At 35.8% G+C, this 15979-nt stretch overlaps 2 protein-coding genes across 2 annotated transcripts in view; both read left to right on the forward strand.

Moving 5' to 3' along the window:
• Positions 1-3324: 3324 nt before the first annotated feature.
• Positions 3325-9677, forward strand: atp6v1ba (ATPase, H+ transporting, lysosomal, V1 subunit B, member a). The gene is made up of 5 exons (XM_073812429.1): positions 3325-3520; positions 3822-3904; positions 4155-4259; positions 4348-4477; positions 8680-9677. Exons 1-5 carry the CDS (start codon positions 3421-3423, stop codon positions 8829-8831), a joined length of 570 nt encoding a protein of 189 aa, XP_073668530.1. The 5' UTR covers positions 3325-3420; the 3' UTR covers positions 8832-9677.
• A 2435-nt stretch (positions 9678-12112) lies between these two features.
• shtn1 (shootin 1) overlaps positions 12113-15979 on the forward strand; it is a 41725-nt gene continuing 37858 nt past the window's right edge. The window contains exons 1-3 of the mRNA XM_065244911.2: positions 12113-12237; positions 13944-13996; positions 14203-14263. Of these exons, the coding sequence (XP_065100983.2) occupies positions 12180-12237; positions 13944-13996; positions 14203-14263 (172 nt within the window). The 5' untranslated portion in view covers positions 12113-12179. The remainder of the gene's footprint in view (positions 12238-13943; positions 13997-14202; positions 14264-15979) is intronic.

The following is a 15979-nucleotide window of genomic DNA, read 5'->3' on the forward strand; positions in this document are numbered from 1 at the left end:
AAAAAAAAAATTTAAGTGTGCTTTTTAATACGTAATATTCTAAAATGTCCCTGTGATAAATAGTGGCAGTGAACACATGAAACAGATACAAGTGGTTTGTGATCAAACAGTTTAAACATGAGTGTAGTGGGATGGTCAAAGCTGAAAGGCTTAATGCGGCTTCTTGGTTTGAGCAATTAATAATAATAATAATAATAATAATAATAATAATAATAATATTACATTTTTCTGAAGTATGTTCCTGTGCTGGTGAATTCAGCCATTTCGACGCACATGGTCGAAGGTCTCTTTTACAGACGCATAATGCGCTTGTATTTGCACCCTCCTATAAACAGTTCCTGTTGACAATTTATTGCTATGAAAAGCATTCAACAGCAGAGTAGTTTTTATATTAGTTGCAAGGGCAAGCGAGTGTAAAACACATTCTCTGCTTTGTTGGGATTTTTCCACTGCCCTCTTCCGCGCCTTACCGACATGTTTGCCGTTTGAATTTCACGACTCCTTAAATATAATTGACCTTGTGATGTAAATAATCCTGCATTTCTCTGTTTGATTCCCTATTATTTTCTGATATCCCAACCATGATCCATGCACTTCCCAGGTTAGATTCACAAAAAGCACATTTATACGGAGTCTTCGTGTTCCCTATATATAACAACCTTTTGTGTGTGTCTCTCAGGTCTGATTATCAATAGAAGTAGTTGACCGTTCGTGTATGGGCCCATTTCCCTCATATCCAATTTCAGCTGTTAGGCAGCGATCAAACAGAGAACAGCGTCAACAACAATGAAAGAGCAAAATCTCTTTTAACAAAAGCGCGGTAACCCCCTCTTGACATTTGGAACAGTATTGGGGCAATGTCCAGTGTTACGGTTAATATCATGTTTCCTGTGTGGATTATGTTGAAGAGCTACTGTGTCTAATCATGATGAATGAATTCAACACCATCTGCCAAAGTGTAAGATACATTTGCATATGTTTAAAACGATAATTCGGCACCTCCGTGTGCTTGTTCAGAAATGCATACTGCCATAAAATATAAAAAAGTAAATTGTTATATTTACATAGTATGCATTTGGGAGACACTTTTATCCAAAAAGACTTACAGTGGATTCAAGCTTTACATTTTCTTTTTCCTCCCTCATGCCATAGATTATCGTTTTTGTACTATAAAACATGTTTTGATTTCTAAACGCATCAAGCGCATAATTCTCATTCTAAATAATTTGCATGCATGTGAATAGGCGGCTCTCTCCTGCATTGTGTAGCTGTAGCCTTGGGAAACATTCGGATCCACCTATAAAACCTCTTGGCCTCCACAACTTCCACAGAGTGCCAGGAGCATTAACATTTAACTCCCTCTCCCATTCAGCCTGGTAAAGGTGAGGCTGAGAAATGATTTTCTGCCTGCTTTCTCTGTAACCTTGGGAGAAGATCTGAGCAAAGTATATCAGTGTATAGATGACAGGTAATGCAGATAAAGATGTAATGCAGATCACTGCAGTGGCCCTGATCTGTTTTGGGCAATCCAGTCAGTTGAAGTCAGGTAAAGATTGCTGTTTGTTCGATTTCTGAGTTTTACCGGTGTAAATCTGAAATTTTTATTAGTCCCATGTTGATTTTGTGAAGGTATCTGTCACCTCCATGCTGACAGCTCATTTGGCATTTTTTAACTTTCTGCTTTTATTATGGCTCATGCATTATTCAATTCTTCGATCTTTTAGAATAAATTGGTTAAAAAAAACTTTAAAAAAAATATGTGATTGACTAGAAGTGCAAACTAACAGTAAAATGTTTGAAAAACTTTTAAAACTAAAGGATTTTTTATATTTGTTTATTCAATTTTTATTCGATTTATGTAAATTCCAATTAGACAGGAAGACATAATTGACCACCAATCATAGTGTGTTTTCTGTAGGCTATGTGATGTTTGGGGTTATAAATCTAAAATTGGTGGCAAAGCAGTGTCTATAATGAAGGCTAATCTATAAACTATACTGAAACTAAATAACAATAGCAAAATTTACATTAATTACATAATATAAATAAGTAGACATAAACCAATACCATTTAACTTTTTAAATGGGTCGTTGGAATGCTCGATTTACCAGTGGCAACATTTGCAGGTTCGTTATTGGGTCAATGACGTAACGTTAATTATTTTGTGTTTGTATGGTTCAAGGGGTAAAAAGGGTTAAAATTTCTAAATAAATTTGCAGATTATTTGCATACATTCTCTTTTTTGAGGACCAAGTCTAAAATTTCTGGTTTTATTTCATTTAAAAAAAAAATATTTTGGGAGTAATTGCAAAAAAAATTGGTGTAACTAGTATTTTTTTATGAAAATATAAATATATTCTTAAAAAATGTGGAATAAAATATAATTATCTAGTTTAGTGTAATAAGATTTTTTTTAACATAAATTTTTACATAATTTGTCAAAGATTATTTAGAAAACAGAGCTGTTTTCAGCATATGTCAGGACAAATATTACAAAAACACATTAAAATGTACATTTACAAATTATATTTTAAAATTATTTTTTATGATTACGCTTACATGCCATCAAGGTGAATTAGAAAAAATTTATATTTCTCATTCTTTGGCGCAATTGGCGGTTACACCATTTGACATTCATAGTTTCATGAAAATGGTGCAAATGTAATATTTTATTGCATAAAATTAACACAAGTTCACTATGTGCGTTAAAATAAACCTGATGTGTGCTTTTAAAACAAGTTCTTTAAAAATATTTTTTTATTTCTCATCTTGCCAAACAGTTTTTGTCACTGATCCTATTTCTAGATAGCAACTGTTCAAAACTAATAAAACACGATAACCTGAATACTGGAAAATTTTAACCGGAACAGTTTAATAATACACAGAAATTTTATATAAATATGTCTTTTTATACCATATATGATATTATATTTACAAATGATTAAACCATGAACATGCTATTTGGTTTAATCATTTGTAAATCTAATGTCATATAGGTTATTATTTGAACTCCAAATTTAAAACCAAAAGTCAACAAGTTTTCTTCGTGGAAGGTCTGCATTCATTGAACAAAATGAGCAAATAAAATATTTCAAATCAATATTTAATGTTCCTTACCTGACTTAAGAGGTAAATAGCCGTGTAATACGCGGGATAATATACAGGCAGCCGTTTGTTATCATGAAATAATATTTTTGTGATAACAACCTGCTGCCTATGCATCATCCCTTACGCATGCATTAATAAAACTAAACTAAAAAAAAATTTACCTAAACCTTACAACCCTAACTATATTTAAAGATTGACCCATACGATTTTACAGTAAAGTCTTATGCATTAAATAATTTCATGACTTTGGGTGTGTCATAGGTGTCTGCTGCCCGTGAAGAGGTGCCAGGTCGTCGTGGTTTCCCAGGTTACATGTACACCGATCTTGCTACAATCTATGAAAGAGCTGGAAGAGTGGAGGGCAGAAATGGATCAATTACCCAGATACCCATTCTGACCATGCCTAATGATGGTACACACACATTTGCACATTTTTGCACTCCCTCTCACCCACTTTCACTTTTTTTAGCAATGCAGGTGTCACAGACAAAGGCAGAATCAGACTCACTGTGGACAGTTTAGAGGAGTAAAATGTTCACGTCTTTATTTTGGTTTCTGGCCAGACACAACGACTGCACCCAATAGTTGGCACTCTTGATGGCTGTGGTTACTATAGAAACATCCTTGCTTTCTACGAATAAACATGACTTAAAGTGCATAATAAACAAAGATGCTACAGTCTGCTAATGTCTCTTTTTTTCTTGCCAATACAGATATCACTCACCCAATCCCTGATCTTACGGGGTACATCACAGAGGGGCAGGTGTATGTAGACAGACAACTGCATAACAGACAGGTGAGAGGATTGGGTGATACTGTAGTAAACATTAGAAAATTGTCCACAAATATGCATTTGAAACAGTATGCCTTATTTTCCTAATTTCAAAACATTTAAAAAAGGAATGACTATAACGAAAAGATGTGTGTGTATGTATGTATATGTAAGCATTATATTATTTATATACAGAAAATTTTTAAGGAAGTGTTTTGTGAAGGAATTTTTTATTCTGGTTTTCTTCTCTGATCTTTTTTGTTTTCTCATAAAGATCTATCCCCCAATCAACGTGCTGCCTTCTCTCTCTCGTTTGATGAAATCTGCTATTGGGGAGGGCATGACTCGTAAAGATCACGCAGATGTCTCTAACCAGCTGGTAAATACATTGTGATGTGCTTATTTGTTTATTTTGGACATGTTGGTTAATGATGTTGACATTTACCTTTAGTGTCTGTTTCTTGCAGTATGCTTGTTATGCCATTGGTAAAGATGTTCAAGCCATGAAGGCTGTGGTGGGTGAGGAAGCTTTGACCTCTGATGATCTGCTGTACTTGGAGTTCCTGCAGAAGTTTGAGAGAAACTTCATTGCTCAAGGTACAACTATTACTACCACCTCAAATGGTTCGTTCTGATGTTGGGTCAAACTGCCTTGGGTTTTCAAGTTGGAAGTGTGTCAACTAAAGAATCATGGCATGGCACATGCAAATTACATTTGATGCAACACATGAAGTGCATTTAAAGGCTCTCTGTGTCCAATGTTGATATTTGAAATCACCTAAACAAACACGCCCCTACCCCAATAGAATCTGAACCTTCATTTGATAGACTCGCCCCACACATACGCAACCCAGGCAACGATGTTGGTTAGTAGACATACCCCTTACTGCTGATTGGCTACAAGTGTGTGTTGGCAGTTGGCAAGATGCATTGTCTTGATGAGCAAAATGACCTGAGAAAATTAGTCTAGTTTTAAGACCAAAAATATCCATTTTAAGTGAAGCATAAAACAAGCAAAAAATCTGCCAATTTTGGCAACTTTGGTTGCTATGATACTTCTGCTTTGTTTATCAGTCATTGAGTGATACGCCGGTTGGTTGTTGTAATATTTGTCCCTCCCCTCCTACACTGTGATTGGACAGCCGAGTGAAAAGTGACATTGACAAGCTGAGCGATCCACCCATAGACTGTAAAAAAATATGGATGTAGTGTCCATGTTGTCACCCATAGGTTTGTGAAGAACTTTTAAAAGCTTAACTCTTTCACCGCAAGCGTTTATTTAAAAAAGTTGCCAGCCAGCGCCAGCGTTTTTCATGATTTTCACCAAAGTTTAATGCCTTCCAGAAAATGTTCTTCTTTAAATATATAAACTTACAATATACCAAATGAAAGAACCGACCCTCTGCTTTCAAAAAAAAAAAAAAACTTTTTATTCTACCTTCAGTGGTTCTTTTGTAATCAGCTTTTGAATATGGGTAGGTTTCTGCAAAAACACCATATTTTGAGCAAAAAGCAGAGATATTTCCATTTTTGTGACGGACTTTTCATAGAGATCCCATTCAGAGCGATCTTTAAAACGGACACGGACATGCAGCCGCTTGCCATAGGGCAATACTTCCGGGTTTAAAAAGTTGCGGAAGGGCTCGAAAGATGACGAAATGACGAAAATCTCGTCATTGGCGGGGAAGTGTTTTCTCTTAATTGACGAGATATCTCGTCAATGGCGGGGAAAGAGTTAAGGTAGACGGTGCCTGCCATTGCCATCTAAGTCGCACGTCACCGCCTATCACTGGCGGACAGTGTTGGGGTAACGCATTAGAAGTAACGTGCATTACGTAATAATATTACTTTTCTGAAGTAACGAGTAAAGTAACGCATTACTTTATAAATATACACATTAGTATTTGAGTGACTTTTTAAAAAAAGTAATGAAAGTTACTTTTCAGTTTAATTAATTCAATTTAAAAATAAAATAATGTACTGAATTAAACTGAACATGTTAACATAGAATTACGCACTCTGTGTGTCTGAGCGGGAACAGTTTGAGTCAGAAACGGAGATGGTAGGCCAGAGCTTGACATTTTTTGCGATCATAAAAAACAACTGCAAGACCTGAAAGAGATCAAGCCTCAGCCAAGTAAGAAAAAGTAATGCAAAAGTAACTTAAAAGTAACGTAAGCACTACTTTCCATGAAAAGTAACTAAGTAATGCAATTAGTTACTTTTTGGGGAGTCATTTAATATTGTAATGCATTACTTTTACAAGTAACTTTACCCAAAACTGTTGGCGGATAACCGAAAATGGATAAAGAGGCGGAGCCGATGGTGTAGTGGACAGTGCTCCGACGTGTGGTGCAGACGCACTTCCGGCGACCCGAGTCTTTTGCCGATCCCATGCGCCTCTCTCCACCCTGTGCTTTTCTGTCCTCTCTCTAATTACTGTCTTTCAAATAAAGGCAAAATGGGCCAAAAAAATATATGAAGAGTTTGGTTCCAAAACGCAATAAATCCATTTTGACAAATTTCGGTAAAAACGTGTTTTCTATACCAAGAAAGTGACAAGATGAAAACCACTATTTTCTGTTACAAACTTTCACATAGCATCTTTAGCTTATGAAAACATAAAAAATTCAAATCCATAACTTGATTTTCAAAGATTTATTATAAAAACGGATAATTTTTTCCACAAAATGCAATAAATCCATGACAAGTTTTTATTCTAAATGCTATAAATCTATTGAATCAATCGCCTATATAAATGTGCATTCATCTTTGCCATTTTATATTCATTTAGTTGACAAGTTGTACACACTGATAAAAAAATAAACATTAATGGCAATAATCAAAACACTTACTTTGTGATATTAAGAACACGGTCATTGCTGCGGTTATACTTGACGTCTTCGCTTAACGTTTTTCACAGCGATCAGCTGTAAAATGTTTTGGTCCTGCTCGATTTTCGTTGACTTTGAGTAAAATTTTGGAAAGTTTTTCATAAGATTTCCTGGGGTCAATGTGTTAGCATGACAGAAACTTGATGCTGTCGGCCCGGGCACACAATAAGCACCCGTCTCCAAGTGCCTCTTGTGTAAATTATTAGATGTTGATGACTTACGTTTCTTTCCCATCACAGAAAACCATCACAGGTTTATCAATTATTTTAAAGTATTATTTTGTTTTTGTTTGTTTGGTGATCACGAAGTACAAAGTAGATGAAGAAAACAAGGATTCCGTGTACTCAACGCGCCGCCATTGTTTGTTTACATTGCGTGGAATGGTGCGCTGTAATCTGTGGAGTGGATTTATGGCATTCTGTAGAAAAGGAGGAGTGGTGTTTATTGCGTTTAGGGAAAAAAGGTAGAAAAGATGACAGAATAACACGGCAGATATTGGATTTTGCGTAAAATTAAGAATTTACTTTTTAATACTGACCTGATATAATGCTGATTCTGGCAGTAACTCATTTTTTTCAAAAATGGCGTTTATTGCGTTTTGGAACCAAACTCTTCATATATAAAAAAGAGGTGGGACATGGGTGAAGCGGAGGTGGCTGATTGCTGAAACCACACCCACCTATCTCGATTCTAGTGACAGCAGTGACAGTTTATCCGTCACTCAAGTGGCCACGCCCTTAATTATGCAGAACTTTAAGGCTTACTATAATTTAAACGGATGAGTTCATCCCCTCACAGTTGTCATAAAGGAAAAATTTGCTATATAGACCTAAACACTTTTTGTACCAGGCTGTAAATACATTATTTCCTGCTGTAAAGTTGGGAACTTTAAAATTGAGGTCTATGGGAATTGACTCCCTTTTGGAGCCAGCCTGGAGCGGCCAGACAATGAATTACAGTTTAAGTCACTTCCATATTGGTTTCATAAGAGATCTCAGAAGTTGCCACTTGGTTTCACCCTTTTCAACTCTGGGTGCTCAGGGCAGAGCGTGGTAAAAACGCAGAGGCCTGTTCTCAACGCGGACAAATTGTTGGAAACAATTAAAAACATACGCCGCCCAGGACGTAAACGCTTTGGTGTACACGCCCCCTTAGACTGCTGACTGCGATATTATGCACTATGTTGTTTTTATTCTCTATATTGGAAGCCACTAGACAGTATTTCTCTCACCCACTACTCTTGCTCTGCCACAAAGCACTTTAACCTCAATGAATGTTCTTCTCAATGCTGTAGCTCTTTAGTGAGGCACGAGGTGCAATAACCTCCGTCTCCATCAAACCCTCCACTTCACTTCACAAAAAAGACATGTACATGTTTCATATTGATTGCAGCCCTATTTTTGGATGGAAATCATTCAACTGCTTTTGTGTGCTCACACAATCAGCGTGTCATTACTATCATTGGTAGAAAAGGGACATTGTCTAAGTTCCACCGTCACATGTCGGACTCCGACTGTCTCAGTTATTGCTTCTATTTACAGAGAACAAAACACGCATTCACTCGTCTCCCTATTGGCTTTGTGGAACAATAAAATTTTTCCTTCATCTGAAGCACTTTTCTCTTGTTTAACAAAAATATGCCATGTATTATGCGTCAATCTGTGGTTTCGATACAGTATTTCTTTTTTGCGCAGTGAAGCCAATTACAAGGCTATAGACCAGATGTTGCAATTTATTACATGCTGTGTTTTTTCTGCACATGTTTACTACTCTTAACAGCAACACCCGGATTTGTGTTGTATACACTTAACACATTTTTCAAAAATCCCTGATACATAGATGCTGAACTGTTGCATTATGGGAGTAATGTAATTGATTTTAAACAATGTGTGTCCATTTCTCTAGGTCCCTATGATAACAGAACTGTGTATGAGACACTGGACATCGGTTGGCAGCTACTCCGAATCTTCCCCAAAGAAATGCTGAAGAGAATTCCTCAAAGCACGATAGCCGAGTTTTATCCGAGAGAGTCCGCTGCACGCCATGGCGCCTCCTAAGACCTCGGGAGTCACACGACCTCTCTGTCACAAAACACCTCATCTCTGACCCCTGTCCCAGCCCTATCGTAATGATGTTTAGATTATTGGGGTGTAACACTGGGTTACAACAGATTTATGAAGCACACATACATATAATGGTTTTATAAACATAAATACTGCTTCGATTAGTGTGTTATTAAACCCATGTGTTATGACCCCATGAGATTATTTCAGAGTCCCGTTGTTGTGTTATACATGTTTGTGTGTGTTAAATTGTATGATCATTGTATTTTATGTTTGCTGTTGTTTTGGTTAACCGTTTTGTTTCTGATTTACAAACTCTTTAGATCCTGTTTGTTAATTCACTGTCCCCAGTCTAAAGAGGATGTTTAGCTCAAAGGGAAATATTCAGGGCTTATTCGCACGGTGGTGCGACCCATTTCATCTGTTTATCACTGAACTAAGCACACACATTTTACCATCTCCCTAAACATTCCAGTCAAATTGAGAATACGTGATTGAGCTCAAAATGAATAATTTACTAGCCATCCCTTGAAATATTTGATTTTATTTATTTTAATGTACGAAACGCACTCAAATGAAAGGCTGAAGACCAAACTTCGTCTATGCTGACAGACAGGTAATTGTAGATGGTGAATGATCATATAGTGTGTGGTTATCACTGACAGCTGTTATTTCCCTTTAGAAAAAGATGGATGATGTTTAACGGCATCTGTGCTGTAATATTAGAATAATTTCACATTCCCTTGTGTTGTTCTGTATGCATAAACATGTTTCACCTGTGTTGATTGCTGTTAAGCTTGTCAAATTTCTCAGATGAAATAAATTATATTATTATCGTGATTGACAGGCTGCATAGTTTATTTTTCATAATGATAACAGTCATGTCTGAATGTTATTGAAGCAAACAAGAATAGGTTCTTGTGAGGTTAGCATAACATAGTTACTATAGTCTCATGAATCATATGAATACTAAAACAGTATATGGGCAATTTCACAGAATTGCTTCCATTTGCATGTTGTAAGTTTTGACACGTAGTTTGCATGTAATTTTTTAAACACTAATCTCAAATCTAATAACACACATATTTTACTTTTCAAAATTAGTATTTTTCAATCTCGGGTAACTGGTAAAATTGTTTACATATTTTCTTAATGGAGGATGAAGGTTTTTAGCATAGATTTAGCAAATACATGAAATAAAGCTGCTTTAAATATATGCTAACAACATGAAGACACTGAGCAAATTCTAGTGATTTACCAATTTTTTTATTTTTAAATAAACCGATAACATCAAAGAAATAATTTAGGTAACGGAACTGAATATTAAGATTGGCATGCACATTCATAGCACATTAATATTATGAAATATACAGAAAAGAAAGTGAGAGAAGTCACTTTTGATCTTCACATTGCCTTCAGAAGATCCAGATGATGTAACTTTCTCTTGAAAATGTGAAATATTCCTAGTGGAATATTCTTAGATTTTCAGAGGGGGAATGTGTTGGATAACAGGACTAAGTGAAATCTTGGGGACATGACTAAAATGTGCATTTTATCTTAAAATAATATGACCCTTTCAACGGTAAAAAATATTTAAGAAAAGGATGGGGTATATGCCCACAAAAATAAAGATATCTGAAGAATTTTATGCTTTATATTTAATGGTAAAAAATAGCGATAGAGCGTTTTTTTTTTAGTGTTCCGTGTAGTTTTTATTAATGTTTTAAATTATGTGTTGTTAGATTAACATGCATGACACTTTGCTTAATAATAAATGTATTTAAGGATTAGTTTTCTTGCATTTGTATACATATAATGTCCTGGTGACAGAAATGGCACCGGTTTGGTGGAATGGCCCATACACTGTAAAATAAATGCTAAAACGATATCAAACATCTTCAAAATATTATTTCATGAAGCAAATCCTGTATTACTAGGGCTAAAACTAAAATGGCCCCACTAACCCCCTTAGCCTAAGACATGCTGGAAGTTCACTTAAAATGTGAAACAAAAGTGGTTTGTCAATTTTAGCTTTTTGTAGTCTGATGTACAGCTATAATAAATATGGCTCAGTCTGATTTTGTCAAGTAAGAAATGTTCCATAGGGGTCCCTTAAAGCAGTGGTTCTCAAACTTTTTCGGCATGCGGCGCCCCTTGTGTACGGTGCATCCTTTTGTGGACCCCCCAAAGAAAATTTCTCACATAAAACAATGTACAAAACTTAAAATTTGTATTAAACTTATTAAATTATACAATGTAGTGCTGTTGTTTGGTAGCCTTATTTTTCTGAGGTTTAAATACACAGAATTTATAATAAATTAATGTATTTTATAAAATGTCACTAAACTGGGGCCCCCAGGGGGCCACGGCCCCAATTTTGAGAACCACTGCCTTAAAGGAGACATATTATGAAAATCTGACTTTTTCCATGTTTAAGTGTTATAACTGGGTCTCCAGTGCTTCTATCAACCTAGTAAATGTGAAAAAGACCAACCCAGTAACTTAGTTATGGTACCATTCTCTGCAAGCATGTGGTAAAATTGGTCATTCAAATGTGGCACCCCTTGTGATGTCAGAGGGGGATAATACCGCCCCTTAATCTGCACTATCCAACCACGCCACTGCCATTTACTGCAGATATCAGCTCATTTGCATTTAAAAGGACACACCCAACAATGGCACATTTTTGCTCACACCTACAATGTGGCAATTTTAACATGCTATAATAAATTATCTATATGGTATTTTGAGCTAAAACTTCACATACATACTTTGGGGACACCAAAGACTTAAAAAAGTCTTGTAAAATGTCCCATTTAAATCAAGGGGAACTGGTAAATGACAGCAGAAGCACCTAACCCTAGTTGTAAGCCAAAATTAATACATGAACTGTAAACATGTCCCTGATTGCTTGATATGAAAGTTGTCTCAAGGTCAAAATGATGACCCAGGAATATTTGTCACGTGGCAAAAATAGTAATTTGCTGACATTATTTAATTATTGAATAATATAATTAAATCAGGCTTATGCATTTTCTATTATGTCTTTAAAGATATTGTATATTCCGCTTCATTAGTTACAGTTTAATACAGTTTAGGCTACTATTTTAATTACTTAAGAATATACAACAGTATATATTTCACGTGGAAATTACCTACATTTCATTGTAGTTATTATGATATTTATGTGGAAAATATGCTGTACTAGAGTTTGAGGTTTATTGGGGGGCTTTACCACAGGTGATCGTAAGGTGTGTCTACTGTAGGTCTCATTTCCGGTATTGCTCGCGCTGTGGTTTAGCGGAGTTTTTTTAGTCGGTATCAACAGGAACGTTCGTTTCAATGGCGTCTACAAGAAAGGAGAAAGAACCGAAAATGGTTACAGAAGCGTCCAACAAAAGTAAGTCTGATTCACAAATACATGTAAAGCGTGGGTGTGTCCAAAAGAGTGAACGAACAGGCATGTGCTGTGCGCTTTAAATCTCAGTGTAGCTACCAAGTAACTGTAACATTCTGTCAACCGTTAACTTACAAATACTTCGAGAATTATACATCGAAAAACGTCCAAAACAGTTCTCACACATATATTTTTCCCCAAGCGAAATTAAATTAGTTTTTACCACAGTACTACTACTTTATAGTATCAGGACTTTCCAACATTTTGGTGGATAAAACAATCTGTAGGGCTACTTTTTTGATATAGTCTACTCAAAACTTTTTGTTTTACTTGATTTTATTTTATTTTACTTGTGTATATGTTTTATCATTGTCTAAAATGTTACCATAGTTAAAAGAAGCCAAGTTAATATAAAATATGTAATAAACAAATATTAAAATTGAATGAGTGAGTAAATACTGAGTATACTACAGGGTTTGTCATCTAGGTAGACAACAATAATCTCACATATTTAACCAACAAAGAAATTCAATTTAAGTTAAGCATTTTGAATTTGTTTTTATGCGAGTTGATCCTGCATGCAGAGGAAAATATTACACAAATCAGTTTAACCCTGTAAATCCCCGTGGAGGCCTGTGTGGACATGCACATGCATTTTTGAGGACATCCTTGTTGACAATGCATTTTTGCTTTGTTCAGAAGTAAAACAGCACTCTTAAAAAATCAAGGCGCTAAACAGGATGCCACAGGAGAACCATTTCTGGTTCCCCAAAGAACCTTTCAACCACTGGTTCCGTAAAAGAAACATTTCTATTCTATTTCTATGAACCTTTTGTGTAACAGAAATGTTTAGATGTTAAAGGCTCTTCACTGAACCATACACCTTAACAAAGAACCTTATTTTTTGTGGACCTATATTAGATGTAAATGTCATTCTCCAAATACAGGTGCCTTTTTTGCAGTGGCCTAAAGCAGTGTTTCCCAACCAGGGGGCCAGGCCCACAGGGGGGCATCATCAGATTTGTCATCAAGATAACTTAAAATGATTAAAAAATGGACGAAACAAGCACTTAAATAAGCTAAAACTAGCAAAATCAAGATGTTTATTTTTTTGGCCATTTTAGTAATTTTATTTGGAAACAATTGAGTGAGTGGGAGGGCTTCAAATATTGTTGTGGGCAACTAGGGGGGCCTTAAGGTGAAAAAGGTTGGGAACCACTGGCCTAAAGCACACAGTGGACCTCATACACTAAGGCAGAGAACATTTAGATTATGTAAATCTTATAAAAACTAAACACTAACTGTGACATTTATAGACAAAGTGTGAGTTGTAATACAGGAAGTTATGGAAAAATATACTGATCATATCTTTTGCAATGTTTAAAATTACACTTCAGTTTATGTATGTTGAAACTAAACTGGCTATACAGTATGTAAATAGTTGGGTGGAATTATATTCAAAGTGTCTCTTCTTCTCTATTTCTAGCCTAATTGTTTATTTTTGCACTTCAACATTAGTATTTTAGTGTTTACAGAGTGGAAATTAGTATAAGTTTCCATGAGCAATTGTCACACCGTACATGAGTTGTGTGTGTGTGGTAAAAGGTTCCCTTTTGGTTGGATCTCCCTCAGATTTTATAGTGGCTGATAGTAAATTTCTTTAGAAACTTCTAAAAAAATGTTTAACTGGCATCCCTGTGTTTCTGCAGTGCTTCGTCAATATGAAAGTCTCCAAAAAGAGTATAAGAAAATCAAAAAGGAGGTAAGTTTTGTTGTCACTAATGCTAAGTTACCTTTTATCCTTATTTCTTGTTCTTTTTATGTCACCAAAGCCGATCTGTGTGTGTAGTCTTAAGGTTTTGGAGGATGTCTTGCTTTTTAATAACATAATAATACTTTTTGCAGAACATTCTATATTGTGCCCACTAAACTTAACAGTGATTTTTTTTTGACTTTTTTTTGTTTCAGTGTAAACAAATGCAAGATGAAAGAGATGAGGCCCTACGGAAGCTAAGTGAATTTGAACAAGGTTGGTGTGGTTATATTTTATATTTATCTAATTCAATTATCTGTTTTGCTTAATATATATCACATAGTGTATCCTTTATAGTACACTTAAACAATAGTTTATTGTATTGTCTGTTGAAATATGTATTTACTACAGTATGTGAAAAAAATTTCATGTCTCTGGTAAATACTGGCTGTGTGCTTTGCTCTTTTGGACTTTGGATGGCAGAATAAGACATTTAGACACACCCTTGGGCTACCATAAGAAAACATTTTCCAACAAGAACTCCCAGTTTTTTAATGATCTTTGGTGTATCCCAGAGAAAATATTTATATTTTATATAAAGCTTGCTTTTTCGTACAGTAGCTCAGGAGAAAAGGGATATGTACCCTATTTCTTATAAATTAAATAAATACGAATGAGATCACTTTTCAGTGTAAAATAGAATATAAAGAACTCACATAATTTAGTCTTGAGAAAATTAGATTTTCATATTGAAATGTATGACTTTTGATTGCCAAACTGGAAAAACGAAATATTATTGTAGTAAAGGTATGCATTTGTTTTTTGTTTATATTCATTGCTGTCTATATACCATATTTGAATAATTTTCCAATCTTTTTTTGAATTTTCTATCCTATGTCTTGTCATTCAGATTGCTCTAAATCAAAACAAATGTAACTGCTGTCAAAATCGATATCACTTTTGAACCAAAATTGTGTTTTGGGTCTTTAAATTCATTCTGCTCAATCTTGTATGTAATGTTAGGTGGGACAGTGATGTTTTGATGAATGCAGCAGATACCAAATTCACATGTCATGTATTCCCTGATGGCACTTCAGACGTGAGTGTAGCAATCAACAGGTCTCACTGTTAATGACTGAAGTTTGGGGTCTCAGTTTTATATCAAGCACACACACACCTGAGGGGAGGGTGGGCGTCGGGGGTGAAAAGAAGTGAAGCGACAGGTTTCAGTCTCAAACAAATCTTTATGTGGTCCCTCCCGAACGGGCACAGCCCACCAAATCACAGCACTTCACCTCTCTTGCGCATCTATACAATTGTCACTCTCTTTCTCTTCCAGCGAAACACGGAATTCAAACGCGTGACTTAAATTGCAAAAATATTTAAAAAGCACAACGGACGGCTGCCGGTGTCGGCGGAAAAAAATCCATTACATTCTCATTTTAATGCATGAAATAGGTCATTATTTGATAGAGAGGAGCGTGTGTTTTTGTGAATAATCTTGGCCTTTGCTCATGTTTCCTCAGCCATAAACACGTATTGTGTATGAGTTCCACTTAAATAGTGGCTGCAGCTTCTAGCAGAGCAGCTGCATATTAGGAGCTATTACGTGATTTCATAGCTCTTGGAAAATTGCTTCTATTCAGCGCAAAGCGACTGAGGAGAAGGTTGGGGGATAGGGGAGGTAGGGTGAGAGAGAGAGAGAGAGAGAGAGTGTGTGTAAGAGAGAGAGAGAAAAAGCCCCCAACACACAATCATGTCTTTTCAATTGAAGATGGCAAGGTTGATGACAACATGACCATTGTGTTCTAATGATAAGACCACAAAGGCATCTGCCCCCTCATCAAGCTCGGCGCTGTAGAAACAGCATCGTAGGCTCTAATTCACTTCTCCAACACGCCAGCCTGATAGCATTATACTCCACGTCCTCGCACGCGTAATCACTGTCTGTCTCGGAGAGAACACACACACAAGGAGCCATGAAAAAGCGTG

This window comes from Paramisgurnus dabryanus, chromosome 17 (genome assembly GCF_030506205.2).
Source record: "Paramisgurnus dabryanus chromosome 17, PD_genome_1.1, whole genome shotgun sequence".
In the NCBI taxonomy this organism is placed as follows: domain Eukaryota; kingdom Metazoa; phylum Chordata; class Actinopteri; order Cypriniformes; family Cobitidae; genus Paramisgurnus; species Paramisgurnus dabryanus.